This window comes from Heliangelus exortis, chromosome 2 (assembly GCF_036169615.1).
Source record: "Heliangelus exortis chromosome 2, bHelExo1.hap1, whole genome shotgun sequence".
Classification (NCBI taxonomy): Eukaryota; Metazoa; Chordata; class Aves; order Apodiformes; family Trochilidae; genus Heliangelus; species Heliangelus exortis.
In genome coordinates this window covers 67753805-67773441 of record NC_092423.1, presented here as the reverse complement: position 1 = coordinate 67773441, position 19637 = coordinate 67753805, and the positions used below count along the sequence as shown (strand labels likewise).

Genomic DNA, 19637 nt, shown 5'->3' with positions numbered 1-19637 from the left:
CAGGCACTGGCGGGAGCTGGCAGTGCGGGGCGGTGAGCTCCCCCTTCTAAGCAGGGGAAGCTGGGTGGTCGCCCCGCCTCCCCTTCTCTCTCCACCCCTTCTCTCTCCACCCCTTCTGTGTCCTCCCTTCCCCTTTGGGGTGGCCTCGGCGTGCAAAATGTCTTGGCGGAGTACTGGCCGGGCCCTCCGGGCGCTGCTGATGCAGACGCTCGCCCGGGCCGCTCCTCTCACGCCCCGGGGACCGGCTGCCTCCTACGGGTAAAAAAACCACAGCCGTTTCCTTTCCCCGCTTCCCCTTGTCCCTCCCCTCCGCCTTGGGCTTGCGGAAGGTGACATTTGACAGGCCGGGGTGGGTGTTCCCGGACGGAAGTAGGGGGAACTAGGGGAGGGTGGGAGTGCGGGAGGACGGGCAGGGCAAGAGTGGCAGGGAGGAGTGACACGGTGGGGACGCTGGTAGCACCCTGAGGTGCCTGTGCCTGTGGTTAGGCGGGGAGGTTCGTCTCGCTTGGAGAGAAGAGCCCTTTTCTAATTCTAAGCCGCTTTCCCTGTGCTGCCAGGAGCCGTGCAAGCAACGATCCGCAGCCTTTTGTCGTCAGTGTTCGCCATTCTTTCCCTCTGCGAGTCCATTTTCCCCCTGCAAGGCAGGAGGTGTTGCTGACCACCCAGCTTCTGTGCACCTGCCGATAAGGCGTTTACCGGAGGTCGCCAGGGTTGCAAGCAGAATATATGTACATACATTATGCATACGTAATATGTATAATACTGCTTATTCTGCAAATTCTATCAAGGAAAATAGACGTAAAACCGTTCTTTTTTTTAGCCCACGCAGATATTAAGTTGTATTGTAGCACAGCTGGAACAGAAAGGTAGTTCCCAGGTTCAGTGGCTCATACAGAGTGTGAGGTGAAGTACGAGACATGCCTACCCTGCATCTATACTGTCTTGGTAAGCTTAGGCAGTATGTTTACGGTGCTTCTCAAAGAAATGTATAAACCTTAACGCTACTAATTCAGTAACAAAATAGTGAGTTGTTTTGTTTTAACATAATTTCTGAATATGGTAACACATGGAAAATGCAGTCTTCATGGAAACTTGACAAATGTGATATCATCATGCTGAAAAGCATACTAAGGTGATTTCAGACTCTCAGAACCTTGGTGTAGGGAAGACCAAATCTGTTTTAGGCATATCTAGTTTCTCAGTACTTTAAAAAAAAAAAAAAAACAACAAACCAACTAATTTGTCCTTAGTCCAGAAAGTATTAAAAATATTTTTGAAACTCCTGGATTTTATTGGACTTTACACTGAAGCACAATCCAAGAACAGAAAAGCATCACAAACTCGGCAAAGTTCTCAAGTCCCCAGTGTTAATCATTAATCCTAAAAAAATGTAGAACTGTGTAAAAAATCTAGCATCTGAATCAGGAAAGCAGTATATACACCCTTTGTCTACCTATTGGTAACCTTTTTAAAAAAACAAACAAAAACCTCAGGATTGTGATTGTTTCAGTTTTGTTCAGAACTGGAAGTGTTTTTGACAATAACTAATCATAAGTAAAAAAAAGCCCAACATATTTTTCTATAAAAATTAGAAAATGCAACTGCTTGTTTGCTGTAGTGAAATCTCTGATAAAATAATCCATTGAAATGAATGCCAAACAACAAACAAACCAAAATATTTTGTAAGTAGTAAAAGCAAAAGTCAGATATTCAAGAAAGGGGGTAGAAGACCATCTGAATGCTACATTCAGTATTCAAGTTGAGAAGTATAGAGCCACATCAGGTGTGATATATGGACTTAAGTTTTAAGTAGCAAACAAACTAATCACTTGAATCACATTTCCTCACAGAATGGTTTGGGTTGGAAGGAACCTTAAAGAACCCCTAGTTCCAACCCCCTGCCATGAGCAGGGACACCTCCCACCTGCTCAGGTTGCTCCAAGCCCCATCCAACCTGGCCTTGAACACTTCAGGGAGGGGGCAGCCACAGCTTCACTGGGCAACCTGTGCCAGTGGCTCACCAGACTCAAAACGAAGAATTTTTTTCTTGTATCTAACTTAAATTTCCCCTCTTCCAGTTTAATGCCATTCCCCCTGTCCTGTCACTACATGCCCTTGTAAGAAGTCCTCCAGATTTCCTGTAGGCCCCTTCGTGTACTAGATGGCCACGACTCAGGAAAACTCACTGAAGTTATAACAATGAGTTTCTTTGAACTGTATCTTGTCACAAATCTGTGTTTGTACTCCAGTTCTTAAATCGCATCAGCACAGGTAGGAAGATCTGATCCTATTATGCAAAGTCACATTTAGGCATGTGGTATGACTAGCTGTGCTATGTCAAGCAATATTTTATATAAAATCCAAATGGCTTTGTGTTGAACAGGTTTTGTTCTTTGGCTGCCACTTAGGTACTGGGAACCTGAGCTCACAAGCTATTGTTAATTTTCATTTTCCTTATGAGGTTCATGAGGAACCATAATAATAGATTGTGGTTTCTTTGCCAGATGGAGAAGCTCAATTTAGTAATTACAAGGTGAATAGCAGCCTTTCCAAAAGTTATGCTTTGATAGAATGAGGTTTTTCCTCTCTAATATATTTCTCTCAACACAATTCTGTAGCTGTGTAAAGCTGCTTTTATATTCCCCTTATTTTATAGTCTACAATTGTTTGGGCTTTTTTCTCTCCTTTAGCTTAGAGTAATTTAAATACATTTGTGAAATCACAAATATTACACAGGGGTCACAACTGAATACTTCTCTGCTCCTGACAAATTTCTTATTTAGTTTTCTCTGTACATGTGAAAGGCAAGTGACCCACTAATAAGCATCATTAACATCTAGAAAAAGTGGTTATTTTGTATTCCTTGAATGATCATGTAATAATAAGAATTAACTGTCTGAATGTTTTCTTATTTCTCTGCCCTTCCCCCTTCCCCCATCCCTAGTACTTCAGTAAAATCTGCTAAAATCCAAGTGAATGGAGTCCATCTGCATTATCAGCAAACAGGAGAAGGAAGCCATGCAGTTCTTCTGCTTCCCGGAATGCTAGGTCTGGAGATTTTGTCTTATCTTTGTAGAGCAACCACCTCTTTCACCATCTGGTCTCAAGCTAGAGTTCAAAAAACTATTTTGAAATATGGTCAACAACTGATTATGGAGCACTTTCATTTGAAAAATTGCTACACATATAAACATTAGGAAAGGCAGAGTTATTGCAACCAGTTTACTCTTTGTAATGATTTCATTTATCTCACCAGGCACTTTCTATGCAATATCTGAACTTGTGTAATTGTCACTCACACTTTTCAGTTTAACTGTGCAAAGTTGTCCAGCACAGGTGGCACAGGGTACACAACAACCGGAGTGAAAAATCAGGTCACCTATATTCATTATATAGCCTGAATTTTGCATCCCTTTTTAGGTATCAAGTGCATTCCAATTTAATTAATAGATATAATGCAGCACTTGCAGTTTATTGTCATAGCAAAATAGACATGGTTGAGTCTTGAGTTTTGCTTTAAAATGTACTTCTATGTTTTGGTTATTTGGGGCAACATCATTAAGATTCTCAATAGCTTTTTTGACATGGACAGCAGATTCTGCTTGCTAAGTGGTATCTGTCCATCAAGATCACTGCTTTTGATAATATTTTTTTAAATTAATAACTTTCAAATTTGAAATCAACCTTTCTTCCCTGGGTTCTTGCAGTTCTAAAGCACCAATCAGACTTACTAGTAGTTTTGGCAGTCTGTCAGTAGGACCATTACTGTGCTCAGTGTTGAATGTATGCTGAACTGAGTTGCTGGATCAAGATAATAGAATGTCAAGAACTGAAGAGCAGGAAACATTTGTTGTTCTTGGCAGCAACATTCTTTAGTCTCTGTGAAGTGGCTCTTTCTTTCAAGGAATTCTCAAGAAGAAGATGGAAAATTAATGCAAAGTTTGCTCTAGTAGGCATATGCTTTAACCTACACATTCTAAATAGCTTTTTAAAATAGTAATCCTGTCGCCAATGCCAGCTCTTTAAATAGAAATAATGTATTTCTTCAGTTTTGATATTATTATTATACATTTCTATTGTATACATTGCAGCTAGTGTTTTTTACAAATAGTAATAGGGTTACTATTAAAGCTTATGGCTTAATATTTTGGGAAAACTTGTGAGAGTGAATTTTACATTCTGTCAGATACTTCTGCCAATATTTATACCAATAATGAGGTTTTCAGTGTTATTGTATACTGCATTCAGTATTAGCAGACATACGTATGCTGTGGCAATAAGATCAGTGCCTTTAGGTCAGTAGAATTAATTAGTTTCTAGACTATTTGTAAACTACATTAAAACAAAAGTGTTGTTTCTCTTGCTAACTAGAAAAATACTAAGAAAACCAGGAAAACACATTCAGATTTGCTCTCAGCCTTGTGTATTGTTTAAAATTATAGTATGACAAGTGTGTGCATATAGTGTAGAGTTTCATACAAAGCCTATGTAAGAATATGTGGTAAATATCAATCAGATTGAATTGCTATTCTTCAAACAACATTATATTTTGCTTCTGAATCTAGTTACTAATTGGTGTTGCAATAGATCATGTCAGGATGTAGTCAGATTATCATAGCATACTACATAGAGCCCTTTTATAATTTAAACCAGTTGCTGGTATAGAAGGAGGTATCTGAGGACCTATTTCACCAAGTACACAAACCAAAATCCTAAGTACTCTGAAACAGCCTTTTTGTAATACAACAATGGATAGCTAAATTGCTATTTGTTTTCCATCATTTGAATAAAACACATTAAATCTGAACTGGTTTTAATCAAGTAGCATGTGATACTGTTACTACATGACCATTACGCAAATAAAAATAAATAACAAACAGTCTTAGCTTCATGCTACTGTTCATATAGCTTAGTGCAATAGTGTGCAGTAATTTCCTTAATCCTTTGAAGTTCTGAGCCATGAATAAAATAAAAAAAAAAAAAACAAGCAAAAAACTCTTCTACATCAGGAAAATTGCTGCATTTGACTTATTTTGGTAATACACATCTTAGAAAAATCAAATTTTTTAGTTTTGGGCTTTTTTGACACTAGTGTCTCCTCAGGCAATGAAGTATTTAAAGCTCAGCTTTAAGCACCATTGGTAACACTCATATAAGTGTTTTATTCAATAAGATCAACTGTGTCACACAGCACATTTTACCTACAAACTTGTAGCTTGAGTCAGTATATTCCTCAAATTTCAGTTTCATCTGGGCTGTCCAGATAAACAGAAATGACCATGCCAGTGCTTTAAATCTCTTAAAGATATATCCCTGCCTAGGTAACTAAGTTTAAGATTCTGTATTAAAGCATCTGTATAAAGCAGGTTTTTTTTTAAGCTTACAGAGCAAACCAGTTATGATAGGTCTGAGTATTTTGGAGACAGTTCTGAAGATTCTTATTGCGGTACATCCTGTCTGAGAGTTGCAATGCTTAGTTACAATTAGAGCTAAAATGTACTTCAGTTGATGACCTCTTTTTCAGAATTAGGACACAAGTTTTCCAAGTTTCTAGTTAGTGGATGTATACTATGTATGTTTTACATGGTGGTTACTTTACTTAAAAAATTGTGATGTTTCAGGGAGTGGTCAAACTGATTTTGGACCACAGCTTAAGTCCATGAATAAGCAACTTTTCACAATTGTTGCTTGGGATCCTCGGGGATATGGGCAGTCCATTCCTCCACCTCGAGATTTTCCTCCAGATTTCTTTGAGAGAGATGCAAAAGATGCTGTGGATCTTATGCAGGTAAATTTATCCTGGGATATATATTTTTAAATATAGTTATATTATATATATGCAAAAGCTGTTTTCCTAAAATGTTGTGCAGTAAAAAGTTAACCTGTTAAGCAGGTTGTTTCCAGCAGACATCAGGTTAGCAAAAGAACATACAAAGGTTTAAAACTGGGCAGATGAACACTATTCTGGGAAATATATTCTTCCATTTCTTCTGCAATATACATAAAGCTTCAGCAATGGGAATTAATTATAAAGCAGTATGTTTTTTATTCCAAACCCCTGCCATAAGATGTTTGCAGCCAAGAATCATGTAAGTTTAGTTAAAGTATATATAAAAGCTGAAGTCTGTGCTAAGTGGTTTAACTGAGGAGATTACAGTAGTGATAGGTTCTTAGAAAATTTTCTAGCTAATACAGTCCTGGCACTTTGCCTTGAGCAACCCGTTTCAAGAAACTTATTTCTAAAAATTAACATGATACTTTTCGTTTCACAACATATTACTCAATAATTTGTGTGGGAAATCAAAGGATTCCTGTGATCATATCAGATCTTAATAACTAATACAGCTGCTGTGGTTATAAAGAATGTGACCTAAAGCTGCTATTACTTCTCCATCTTGCAGAAATGTTTATTTAAAATGTGTTTATATGTTCTTCTTTTACTTCATCCTTTAAGTGCTAACAGTATTTTCTGGCTTAGTTTTATATAATATTTTGGTTTTGTTACATTAAGCTATATAGTGTCTTTGGCCATGTTAAGGAAGTTGGCAAAGCATTAAAATTCCAAAAATATGAGACAAGATTCAGAGAGTCACTCCAACTGTGTTTCTGTAATAAGTATTAACCTTGCAGAAACCCATTTGAAAATGGAAATGCAGCCTTCTTGGAGCATTCTGTGCAGCAAAACCAAAGAAGTCTGACAGCAGAATCAGGATTAAGACAGTTTTGCCCTCTAACCATAAAACCAATCTCTTTGTACTCTAAATCACCATTTTTTTCTGCTACACTAACAAAGCAAATAAAGATGCTGCCCTGTATAGGTGACAAAATTTCAGTATAAATGGTTGTTGCCCCCTTTCCTGCCTCTGTCCAAATACTAATAAATGCAAAATAAAAATCAGAGCTGTCCCCAGACAGAATGTAGCCAGGGTCAAGTCAAACAAGACAGCAGTGTACCAATCTCTAAATCTGCCAAAAGAAATGAGTTGTAGCATCCTGGGTTTTTTTTGAAGATGCTTATTGATACAAGCATATAATGACAAATTACTAAAAGCTTTCCAAGCATGAGTAACTTCCTTTTATTTTAGCATGGCATATAAAGGATTGCAGAAATTTCAAGGAATCGTTCCAACTAGGATTTCCAGAATAAGTAATAACACCCTCAGAGGGCTTTTTACGATATATGGATTGCATACATCATATGGCCTACCCTGGCCAGAAAACCTATCTGTATACATGAGCCTTCAGAACCTTTATTCTAGGGTGCATTCAGATTCTGGTACTTGTTCTGTAGCTGTGAGTACTGCAAAGTTTCTCTGGCATAAAAAAAGCTGAAATTCTGCAGAGTATTTAGCACCTTGATGCAGATGACACTGCTCTGTATGTGTTCTGTGAAAGAGTTTTCTTGAAAGAAAAGAATTATAATGCAAGTAAGTCCACTGTGTTGCATTCCACCTCAATATCTAACAGCAAGGGCCAATAGCATTAAAACAATCATTATGTAAATAATTAGTGCTGACATTTAAGTGGTTCTTACCACTTACTTTACCATTGCATTTAACATAAGCCTGGGTGGAGGAGGTGATTTCCAAAGGGATTTTGTTCACTTTCAAGGTGAAGTCAGCACAAAATCACCCACAGAATTAAGCTGTGCAACCAGCTCTCAGGTTATTGCTCATGTTAGGTAGAGGCCTGTACTCTAAGTCGTTCAAGACTGAGGCAAGTACACATGCATGCCGTATCCAACCATTTTTTTGTGTTTGTTTTTGGTTGGTTGGGGGTTTTTTGGTGGTTTTTTTTTTTTTTTTTTTAGAAGGCTGTAAAGGATAAATAAAATTCCTCTTGCTGGAAAGGCATCCTGAGACAACCCAAAGAATACATCAGGATAATGGCTAGCAAACAAGAGAAATACTGGAGGCCAAATAGGTATCAGATGAGGCACTGGCAAATAACATTGCATGAAGTACAAAAATTTTAATCAGCTATTCCACCCATCAGCCAACTTTGAGATCCATATTTTGCTTCTGGTAATAGGGGAACAGCAGCAGCAAAAACTTATACTTTACAAGCACTGCTCAGCTCCTGGAACTTGCAAAGACAGTTCCTTCAGCAGCATGATACTGAAAAATTGGTCACAGATAACTACTTTTTCATCCAAGGCCAACTTATGATCAGCTGCTAAAATTCAGTATTTTCTTTTCTTGTTGTCAGCTCTTCCTTTATGTGTCCTTTTCTTTCCCCTACCCTGTTTCTTTTCTGTTTAGTAATTATAGCTTAGCAGAGTAGAATCTAATAATGAGCAACACTACAATGAACCTAATACCAAAGAAGAAGCCAAAATCAGAAAGGCCTGATAGGAGTAGAAGTTTGCTAGGTATTGAGTTGACTGATAAAATTATGCAACATTTGAGCATGGAGTTTACGAGTAGCCTAGAAATTATTTTTCTCTCTCTGCAGTTGTTTCACTCATTGCCTGTATTTTTGCATTCTTCTGTCCAAAGAAAGGAGGCCTGGTCTTCCAACAACAAAACACTAAGAACCAAAACAACTTGCTGTTTCTCCTCCAAAAGTAAAACACCTTTCGTAATCACATATAAAAGGCAGTAATTTCTGGGGGAAAACAGAACAAAAAAACCCTTTGAAGCCTGTATGTTTGTTTGTGAAAGTCCAGGAATTGAGACTTCTGTTTGCAAAACTGCAAATACTGCTTATCTACTGAATTTGGCCCCTGTTACAATCTTCTGATATATTTGTCCCTGAATGCTTTTACCTTTCCCATCCTTTTCCCACTGAACATTAGACACACTAAAACCTCTGTCCTGCCCTGTCCCTGCTGGTACCCCGTGCCACAGATTGTGGTGTATGTGAAAATAAGAGTTTCAAGTTCTAGTGGAAAGTATTGTACCAGTCAGACTGCACTAAGTTCTTGGCTGTCATAATTTTTGCCCTCAATCTTCCTTTTCAAGAAAGAGGAATTTCATTATTAATGTTTGATTTAGAATTCACCACAAAGTAATGTTTAAAGTGTACACTTAAAAGCTTCAGAAAATGTGAAATAAGCACAAAGATTTGATACAATCATATAGCAAATACTTAAATATTTTTTGGCTTTTACTGAGCAGATTTTTTTAAAAAATTCCTGTAGCATCAGTAAATGAGATCACTGGATTCCATTTTTCAAATCTTAAAATTTTATTTTTCTGAAGTTCATCTTGGCCTTGGATTACCTAGCATCCCAGACTATAAGCTAACGTTACACCAAGAGAAACTACAGATCTCAACACCATCAGGCTCTCAGAAGGTTTTTACTCTCTGTTGTAAATAAACACATCTTAATTTCAAGAGGGCTTTTTAAATGCAGCAAGAATCTAACATGGCTACTGCTGGTTTCATTAAATAATTGCAGTAATTGGCAGGGCAGGTATAATTTAATGTTTTCTAACTATCTGACCTTTTCCTAAGTATTTTTATGTATAGCAGGAAAATTATATTTTGTAATTATGAAAGCCAACTCTAGTTAAACAATGTAGTGTTGTATCTAAATATGTAAGGTTAATTTTCAGGAAATATTTATTATTTTTGTTAAACCATCGGATTATTTGCATATAACTTTCTTGTACAAATCAAGGCACTGAAATTTAAGAAGTTCTCTTTGTTGGGGTGGAGTGATGGTGGAATCACAGCACTCATTGCAGCTGCAAAGTATCCAACTCTTATCCACAAGCTGGTTGTCTGGGGAGCAAATGCCAGCGTTACTCAAGAGGATGTGAAAATTTATAATGGTATGTACAAACTGAATATCATAACCTAAAATAATTGCTTTCATTTGTTCTTGACCTAAGAAACTAGTCATGTAACTCAGTAGAGCCAAGTTGTAGCTAAGTGCAGACAGTTGAGGACACAACAAACCCAAAGGAGCAGGACAAAAAAAAAAAAAAAAAATCACCAAAATGCTAAGTATAGAGATGGATTAAAGTTATAGTGAGAAGCTCGCTACTAATTACTGTAGGGCTAATACAATAGAATTTTTGTCAAGTCCTTAAAAACTTATGCTGCTAAAAACCATAAGGTACTATAGCTTAACAGCAATTTTCAGAAATTTTGTTTTGTGTAAAAAATTCATATAAATAACTTCTAAATAATACCATAGACCCCAGCCTTAATTTCTCTCTCACATCTTGCGCAATCTTTAAATAAAAGAAAAATCACTGGGATAGCACATAACAGTTTTTGCCTCCTATATAATGCATAGAGTAAGAAGACAAGCAAATAACTTGCATTTGATTTCAGGAAGCAAATGAATCATTCAAGTAAGCATTCCAGGATGCCTTACTAATTTGCATTCCTTTAACACTGATTATTGTGGCTACAAAACTTCGCAAAATAAAGAAACAGGGGGTTTCTTATCTTTTCCATTCACATGAAATGGAATCTGATCATTTGTCAGTCTAAAAGAAAGTAGCAACACCTGCTAATGAGCTCAGAAAGAGACCATGTTTTCTTTTGAAATTAGAAGTTAAAAGAGTTAATCATGCAGGGTCTCAACAAAGGTAAACTAGCATAGTTTGGTTTTAGTGATTGGAGTCTGAGTTATACCAGCTCTGAAATCTGACTGTCTGACTTCAACTAAATTATGTGTATATATTGCATGTGTGTAGTTACCTTCACCAATGCTAAAGCACTTCCATTGGTGGTAGCAGTAGTGCATTTTTTAGTTGAGTAAGCAAAGTGCTTTTTAGGCCTGTAAGCGCTGTTTTATTTGATTACATACTTTTAAATTTATAAAGTTATATAGTATATTATATTATATATATTATATAGTTATGAATTGCAAATTAGTATTAGCAGAAAGTCTGAAATGCTAAAAAAAAATTAAAATAATTAAAACAAAGAAGTCTTACTTTGTACAGAGCACCCACAGCAGTGCTGGTGTTTGGTCTCTTCATGGACTGGGACTTTCAGTGTCTCTGTCTAGGTGATAGAGCTCAGAGAGTAGCAGCACAAGTCTTCTTCAATTAGCTCATCAATGGATCTCAGCTGCAATGAAGGGTTTGGTAGGAGAGAAAGGTCTTTATTTGTTATCTATCCCCTTTCAATATTGCCTTTTCTCCTTTTATTCTCCTTAACTTAAACCCAGCCCCAAAGATAAAGCAGTAGATTCTATAAGGGAAACATCTGTTCAGTGACAACTAACCTGGGGTGAGCAAACTCATTTTCAGTCTTGTTAAGAAGCACTTTCATGCTTAGGAACCCTTGCTCATTTGGTTGGGCAGGTTCTGTCTGTTGATTAATATCTCATTCCTTTCTTCCCTTAATTCCCATTGCAAACTAATTAAAAGCTTTTCTAGTGGTATATATTGCTGTTTGATGATGTCTCAGGTTCTTCCGCTGCACTAACATTGTTTTGGGCTGTCAATACAAAGCTGTACAGCTGAAATATAATTCAGTCAAAGTCACCTTGTGGGTATCTGGTTTGTGAGCAGTACGGAAAATTTTAGGGGAAAAAAAAAAGGTACATTTTATAAGTAAATAAAGAGAATGTCAGATTATTTGTACAGCTTTAGCCTGTCTGCCACGAGTCACCTGGCTCTACTAAATAGAGTTGTTTGTTTTTCTGTAAGACTGTGGCAAATGTACCATGATGTCAGCCTGCTGGAATGCCTTAGTAAGAGCTTCCTTCCTCAAAATACCAGTAGGAGCCATGGAAGAACTTCCATCCATGAGCCAAAGCAAAAGGCTGAAGGATCTGAAAAAGAATTGCCAGTTCTGGCACACTATTGTAAAACAGTCCTCTTTTTATGCACAAGGTACCTTCTTGAGCTCCTCTTCTGCAAGCCCTTCAGAAAGAAATACCAAAACTTTTAGAACTGTGTCCTTGGATTATTATTTTTCTTCTGTTGTTCCTTGTGACCCTAATAACATGATGGTCTTCTGCAACTTGGAAAGACCCCAGCAGAGAACATAAAACTACCTTTTTTATGTCCTTTCCATGCTAGGAATTGTTTAAAACCATTCAGTGCAGTTTCAAGTTTGAAATACTTATCTGTGGTGTGGTTTGAAAACTTACTCCTATTAGGTGTTGACAGTACAGGGTTCTATCTTGTTGCTGGAAAGGACATAACATAGTTCATTGTTATTTCATGCAGGCATCCGAGATGTTTCAAAATGGAGTGAAAAGGTCAAGAAACCACTGGAAGAGATGTATGGGCATAAGTATTTTGCAAAAACCTGTGAGGCTTGGGTAGATGGAATATCTCGTTTTGCTGAAAAATCAGATGGTAAGGCTTTTGCAATGTTAAACTGAAGCAATTATAGTAGCAGACAGTTCGGGATGAAAACAATACTCCTAGCAGCCAGTAAAGGAAGGACTCTGCATACGGCATTAAAAGCTGGGTCTGACTCACTCATGATTAAAGCAATTACTTTGCAGATGGTTCACAGAACCACCAATGTACAGGAGGAAAACACATTTATGTGAAGCATTAGCTGATGAGTTCCTCCTCTTGTTCCACCACAAAGCATTATTAAATCATCCCTTTTGTGCTTAATAAAAAGGAGGGATTCAGATCAAGTTTTGTCCTCTTATCTCAGTGTCAAAAGATTACATTCTTGGTGACATTTTTAAGATATACCCAAAGTAAGATGCATTCATTCTAGTTTCTGCAAATGGCAGCTGAAGCATTATTTCAAAACTAGCAGCATATAATGGGGTGTTTTTTTTAAAAAAAGGAAGTTCAGATTTTAGGAACTCATAAGTAAGAAAACACATTTAAAAACAATATTGACACAGCCTGGGTGTTTAAAATCAAACAATGATAATTTAACTAGACAATGTAATAATTATTAAATGTTTATCTCAGAGGATTACTTCAATTAACCTACAAAGGTTAATTTGTACTACAAAGATTTCTGACACCAAGGATACATTGAATAATAACCTGAAGTTCTGTTTAAGTTCAGAGGAAAATTGCTTTTAATTAACCTAAACACATTAAGTCCTAAATAAACATAAAGTGCATGAAATGAGGAGTCTGCAATTCTCTTGCATACATTTTCCTGTAGCTCTCATAATAGAAGACAGAAGATGAAATATGTTAGGACACAGCAGCAAAACATCTGTTGGTTAAAAACAGCTCAAGTTTTTTTGAGAAATAAGATTATTTGCCCTAAATGGGACAGCTTTTAGTGTGAAAACCTAGAAGAACGGTGTTTTCAGAAGGTGCCAACACTTAATGAAAATTAATAAGCTGCAGAATGCTGAAACCTTAAAGATTCTTCTATCTGTTCTGTGTTGTTAGAGTAAATATAATCTTGTGGTTATGGTACAAAACAGTTTTAAGACCTGGAAAGTAGGAAATAATAGTTTGACTGCCAAATATGTCCGTAGCTAAGTAACTTAAATTTGTTATTTTTTCTGAAAAAACAATGCAAGTTTTGAATGTTCTTAATGGCAGAACAGCAAACCAAGACTGTATAAAGAACCAAACAGTTGGAAAAACTGTGAAACAAGGTGCTTTAGAACTAAGGTGTGAGTGTTAGCTGTATGGCTGCTGGTAGCTGTAAGGATACATGCTCAAACATACCTGGAACATAAAGCTCATATATGTGTATAGTTTGCACACAGAATCTCTTACATGGGAAGTTGGGCAAAGAGTTTGGAAACTGGCTTACTAAGGGATGAGGAAAAAAAGAAGGGGGGGGAGAGGGAATATTCTCTAAGAAAAAGCATTAAAATTACTTCTACTGAAATTAAAACTGATGAGCATAAAATTATTCTTCAGTTTTTATAAGGTGAGCGGGCAGGGAGAATAACAGCTAAACAGGTCTAGCGTAAGTTGTAGTAAGTGCTTATTCGTTGCAGGCAGCGAAGGGTTGCAAAGTTGGAAGGGCATGAATATAACCTAAATACACTTGTTGCTAGAAGTAGCAAATCTTGCAACCTGACCTTGTAACCATTGTAACAAAATGTAGCATAAATGTGAAGGACACAAGCATCTAAGCCGGAATCAAAGCCAGGAAAGAGATGTGTTTGCTTTGAACTAAAAAAGCCTAGTGGAAATGTGGGACAGAAGTACTTCATTTGCTCTGTTCATTTGTGCTAAATAATAAAGCAAATTTCAGTGAAGTAACATCCACGAGGAGAGGCAATAGCTAGAACCCCGTGAAGTTCACAGACCTTTACAAAAGCAGTTTCAGTCTTTCATATTATCGTAAAATGAAATGTGACCTTCATTAATTTTCTCCCTAGGTAGTATCTGCCAAGAGTTACTGCCAGATATTAGATGTCCCACATTTATAATTCACGGTGAGAAAGACCCTTTGGTTCCCCAAGCTCATGCAGAATACATTCACAAGCACATCAAAGGCTCTCGGTAAGTTATGTGATGGACTATTTATAAACCATTGTTGAAGAAATGGTTTAAACCCACACTGTAAAAAAAAAAAAAATATATATATATATATATATATATATGTATATATATATTTGGATAAGTTGTCTCTGCCACAGACAGAGCTATTCTAAATGTCTCTAGCAAGTTACAGTGCAAAAAGTTTAGCTGGGCCTTTCTTGCAAAATAAAAAGTATAATTTTTTCATAAACTCCTTCCTAAAAGTTCTCCAAGAGAAACCAAGCATGGTCCTTTTCCACTTTCTAATTCACAGACAGAACCATTCCCTAACATTTACAGAAGCAAGCAAATTTCTTCTTTCTAATTGCCATTACATAACTCATTTCTATCTTATGAGAGACCTCCCATTTAATAGGGAGTTTGTGTGCTATGAATGGAGATTCTCAGTTCTCAGAAAGCACAAGATATACCAATGTTTGCTTGATTCACCTTGCTGATGTGAACAATCACATCAATGATTTTGTTTTTCCAACTGTCGAGTGAATTTTCAGTGTTTTTAAGAAAAGCAGAATGAGAAAAAATGCACAACTACGCTCAGAGAAATTTCTTTATAAACAACAAAAATCTTGGGGCACCATATGCTTCCACTAGTATCTCCAGAAATGCTTCCAATAAAAAGCTAGAATTTCACCACCTGAATTTTCTTCATAGATTAACACAAATTAGAGCTCTACTACTACTTAATAACAGACTGTGCTGATTAACACTTAAAAAAAAAAAAGAGAACTAAACCCATTTTTATGAATGCAGAGTGTGGGAAACTGTTCCATTGGTGTCATCTTTGTGAAAAAAATGAGTGATGTATTTACCTCAAAGTCAGCTTCAGCTCTTCTTAGAAATGCACTATGCCACAGAAAAGGTGAGAACAAGAGAACTTCCTGACAATCATGTGCAGATGTTTTATTCCATTTCTGATAGTTAGTTACATGCCCTGCTCAGAATACCTGTCATCCTTTTAGGTTTTGCTGAGCTCTGAAATTCTCCTGATGCTGACTTAGGCAAGTCATCACAGAATCTGTTAGCTTCTCTTTGGAAAACAAGCAAAGGAGAAAACAATGTTAGAGGTTGCTATGCAATAAAATGTGAAGAAGCTTGTTCCATGTCTTTATGCTAAAGCGCTCACCCATATGTCAGTTTATCATAAAAGAAGTCAGACTAATAGTGTTCTCAGAAATTGATACTTAGGTACCTGGTTCCCTTCTTCCTTTGTTGCACTGGAGATGACATGTTCCACTGTGAAGCAGAAAGAAACCCTTAAATTTAGCATATTTTCAGTAACATGCTTATTTCTGGCCTTGATTTTTATCTAGTTGCAAAGTAGAAAAAGCTTTTGCTGATTTTACTGCAGATACATTGTTTTGTCTCATAGTGAGCAAATTCTGTATTTGCATGGCCTGGGTAGAGCTAGCTAGCATTACACTGGCTAAACAGCAGTTAGCTAACAGCATTCACAGTTCTATAGGTTTCTGCACCTATGTGCTGCTTGGTCTTTGAAGAAGCAAACTTAATAAAATTCACAGAAGTGCTAGCAGAACTGGGTATGCTCACACCCTACAGCTGGTTTCCCAAGACTGGTCACCACCAAAAGAAGAAAGACCCGAAAGTTTGTTCTGAGCTTAGTTTATCCTCCCCAAAGTGGTTCATTTAGTATGCTTGTTGCTTCAACTGTGTCTCTGGTTCATATTCAGAATTACATACATAGGGATAGTACTTAAACAAGTTACTTCAGTTCTGCACTTGGGTAAACAAGAGCAAGAAAAAGGCAAAAAGTATTTTAATTACTTATACTCACAGAATACATTGTATAATCAGTGTCTGATGATTTTTTTTTCCTCTTTTCAGGTTGCTTCTGATGCCAGAAGCAAAGCATAACTTACACCTGCGTTTTGCAGAAGACTTCAACAGACAAGTGGAAGAATTCCTACGCTGACTTAAACTGTAAAAAAAAAAAGTTAGAGGGGTTTGACCTTGTCTGGTTTGGGAATTTTAGTTGGCTTTACATTTTCATTAAGGTTATAGGTAGGTTTGAGCTGTGTAAGAAAAAAACCATGAAAGATACTTGCATGAGAAGCATGAACTTTGTGAATATGTAAGTCTCAGTGCATCAGGGTGCACTCCTGTGCTGCAAGATATGTCTTTAAATTTACATCTTGCCACATGGACCAAATACCTGTTCTATATCCAATAGAGCTGTTAAGAAAGACAGAAAACATGATCTAGAATACATGCCTTTATGTGCTCTTAACAATAAACAAAAACATTGGAATAATTGGGATTCAGAACCATTACACTGAGAAATCCGTCGAAGTTATAAATGCTGAGAGGATAACTGGGCACACAGTTTCTAGAAAACATGCTTCACCACCAACATCATAAGTCATCCAGTACACATGCCTGCTTTACAGAAGTTCTTTTGGTACCAGGGGACTTTACGCCTCATCCTCCTCTCCTTCTTCTTCAAATTCCCCCTGCTCATCAGCAGTGGCATCCTGGTACTGCTGGTATTCAGAGACCAGGTCATTCATGTTGCTCTCGGCCTCCGTGAACTCCATTTCATCCATGCCCTCGCCGGTGTACCAGTGCAAGAAAGCCTTGCGCCGGAACATGGCCGTGAACTGCTCCGAGATCCTCTTGAAGAGCTCCTGGATGGCCGTGCTGTTGCCAATGAACGTGGCGGACATCTTGAGGCCCCGCGGGGGGATGTCGCAGACGGCCGTCTTCACGTTGTTGGGGATCCACTCCACGAAGTAGCTGCTGTTCTTGTTCTGCACGTTGAGCATCTGCTCGTCCACCTCCTTCATGGACATGCGGCCCCGGAAGATAGCAGCCACCGTCAGGTAGCGACCGTGGCGGGGGTCGCAGGCGGCCATCATGTTCTTGGAGTCGAACATCTGCTGCGTCAGCTCGGGCACGGTCAGGGCTCGGTACTGCTGGCTGCCGCGGCTGGTGAGGGGGGCGAAGCCCGGCATGAAGAAGTGCAGCCGGGGGAAAGGCACCATGTTGACCGCCAGCTTGCGCAGGTCGGCGTTCAGCTGGCCGGGGAAGCGAAGGCAGGTGGTGACGCCGCTCATGGTGGCCGACACCAGGTGGTTGAGGTCTCCGTACGTGGGAGTGGTCAGCTTCAGGGTGCGGAAGCAAATGTCGTACAGGGCCTCATTGTCGATGCAGTAGGTCTCGTCCGTGTTCTCCACCAGCTGGTGCACAGAGAGGGTGGCGTTGTAGGGCTCCACCACCGTGTCCGACACCTTGGGGGAGGGCATGACGCTGAAGGTGTTCATGATGCGGTCGGGGTACTCCTCGCGGATCTTGCTGATGAGGAGGGTGCCCATCCCGGAGCCCGTGCCGCCGCCCAACGAGTGGGTCAGCTGGAAGCCCTGCAGGCAGTCGCAGCTCTCAGACTCCTTCCTCACCACATCCAGGACAGAGTCCACCAGCTCGGCACCTTCTGTGTAGTGCCCCTTGGCCCAGTTGTTGCCAGCTCCGCTCTGACCTAGAGGGCAGACCAGAAGCGAGGGGCCACGTTAGCACCACGGGGAAGAAGGAACACAGCTGATCCCGCTCCTCCCGCCCCATGGCTTCACCCCTCACTTCCATCCCCACTGAGCTGCTGGGATTCAGGTCCCACGGGTCCCTGGCACGCTTGCTTGCCAACCTTTCCTTTACCAACCTTTGCCACCCCTCACTCACTCACCAAAGACAAAGTTGTCAGGACGGAAGATCTGTCCAAAGGGGCCGGAGCGAACAGAGTCCATTGTGCCAGGCTCCAGGTCCACCAGGATGGCCCGGGGGACATACTTGTTACCTGCAGGAGGAACCAGCACCAGAGTTACAGCCCTGCAGGGCCAGTGCCACAGGAGCACAGCACGGCTCCCATCCGCCTCCCTGCATTTCACTGGAGAGACGTGCTGTCTCGATCGAGACTGCTGTGTTATCAGAGCCATTCTGAGAACAAAGCTCTCTCAGAGGCATTACTGGCAGATGACAGCTCTTGCTGAGGGATTTTTCCAGTCTCAATGAAGTGGTAAGTCTGCCCTATTTATTTAAGGACGTCTGAGGACACAGGCACACTTACCAGCAGCTTCATTGTAGTACACATTGATCCTCTCCAGGTGCAGGTCCCTGTCCCCGTGGTAGCTGCCCGTGGGGTCGATGCCGTGCTCATCGCTGATCACCTCCCAGAACTAGAGGAAGTTTTTGGAAAAGTGCAATCATTAACCACAGCTGGCCAGTGCCAATCACACACCCCAGCGCCGTCTGTGCATGCCGGGCCCCCGGCCACTCCCAGGCATGGCAGAGCAGCTGCCTGGGAGGAAGGTGAGGCAGGGCAGAGAGACTTCCCTGGCCCCAGCAGCTGAATTAGCAGAGGGGTGACAGGCATCTGGAGAACCGAAGTTCACATTAATTATTTTATAGCGTGTATCCAAAGGATAGTGGTCCCCAGGTATCTCAATTTGGTGGTCTCCCATTGTCTAGCTGGCGTTTACGACCCTATATCCTCTACAAGAAGATGGCAGCACCTCCAGCACCCTGGGGTGCGTTCTCCGTAGCACTGAAATATCGCTCGTTCCCTCCCTCTGGAACCGGCGCCGTGGCTGCAGAGGGGCGAGGCAGCGAGGTGGGTACTGCGGGGGCTGCCCGCAAGGAAGGTGGGGCAGCGACGGACCGGAGCTCAGGCACATACCGGCCAGCGCCAGAAGACAGGGAGAGGGGAGCCGGAGGTGCGATACCTTAGCATGCCACGGGCCGTTTCTCATACCGGGATGGGGCTGCGTGCGACCCCGGGGCCGGCACCGGGAAGCGCCCACCCCCCTCCCCGCACCGGCCCGTACCTTGGCGCCGATCTGGTTGCCGCACTGCCCAGCCTGGATGTGCACGATCTCACGCATGGTGCCGGTGCCCGAGGCTGCCGCTCTGACGACGTCTCCGCTGGTGCCGGTGCTGTTACCGCCACCCTCTCCTCCGCCCGCAGGGGCCGCGCCCCGGTTCCGCTCCTTAAATCGGGCGCCGCTCCCCTCCCCGCCGCTGACGTCATGGGGGGAACGGCGCGGGGCCAATGGGGGTGGGGGGGCGGGGCTGCGGCATTGTCCGAACCTGGGTCCGGGTCCCGGTCCGGGTTCAATGAGTTCAATGTAGGGACCCACCTGCAGCCGGCGGGAAGGTGAGGCGGTAGAGGCGCGTCCCGGGCTGGAAATACAATAATGAGACCTCCTAGGCTCACTCCTCCTGCCA

At 40.5% G+C, this 19637-nt stretch overlaps 2 protein-coding genes across 3 annotated transcripts; one reads left to right on the top strand and one right to left on the bottom strand.

Moving 5' to 3' along the window:
- Positions 1 to 84: 84 nt before the first annotated feature.
- Positions 85 to 16677, top strand: BPHL (biphenyl hydrolase like). 2 transcript variants are annotated; one of them, XM_071736534.1, is made up of 7 exons: positions 85 to 258; positions 2945 to 3048; positions 5622 to 5788; positions 9626 to 9779; positions 12144 to 12275; positions 14246 to 14369; positions 16251 to 16677. In XM_071736534.1, exons 1-7 carry the CDS (start codon positions 158 to 160, stop codon positions 16336 to 16338), a joined length of 870 nt encoding a protein of 289 aa, XP_071592635.1. In that variant the 5' UTR covers positions 85 to 157; the 3' UTR covers positions 16339 to 16677. The 2 variants fall into 2 exon arrangements, 1 of the variants encoding a protein (XP_071592635.1); XR_011724389.1 differs by having other exon boundaries at positions 96 to 258; positions 14250 to 14369; positions 16251 to 16478.
- LOC139792756 (tubulin beta-1 chain-like) lies at positions 16626 to 19396 on the bottom strand. Its single transcript, XM_071736532.1, has 4 exons — positions 19238 to 19396; positions 18481 to 18589; positions 18100 to 18210; positions 16626 to 17898 (listed from the first exon to the last, which is right to left on the bottom strand). The coding sequence occupies exons 1-4, from the start codon at positions 19292 to 19294 to the stop codon at positions 16838 to 16840; spliced, it is 1338 nt and encodes a 445-aa protein (XP_071592633.1). The 5' UTR covers positions 19295 to 19396; the 3' UTR covers positions 16626 to 16837.
- Between the last annotated feature and the right edge of the window lie 241 nt (positions 19397 to 19637).

Bases quoted from the DNA above. Each gene is read 5' to 3' on its own strand.
- BPHL (XM_071736534.1), top strand. From the start codon at position 158: ATGTCTTGGCGGAGTACTGGCCGGGCCCTCCGGGCGCTGCTGATGCAG. The intron at 12,276-14,245 runs GTAAGGCTTTTG...TTTTCTCCCTAG, and splicing joins TTTTGCTGAAAAATCAGATG to GTAGTATCTGCCAAGAGTTA. The intron at 14,370-16,250 runs GTAAGTTATGTG...TCCTCTTTTCAG, and splicing joins AAGCACATCAAAGGCTCTCG to GTTGCTTCTGATGCCAGAAG.
- LOC139792756 (XM_071736532.1), bottom strand. From the start codon at position 19,294: ATGCGTGAGATCGTGCACATCCAGGCTGGGCAGTGCGGCAACCAGATC. The intron at 18,590-19,237 runs GTACGGGCCGGT...AACTTCCTCTAG, and splicing joins GCAACCAGATCGGCGCCAAG to TTCTGGGAGGTGATCAGCGA. The intron at 18,211-18,480 runs GTAAGTGTGCCT...TTCCTCCTGCAG, and splicing joins GTACTACAATGAAGCTGCTG to GTAACAAGTATGTCCCCCGG.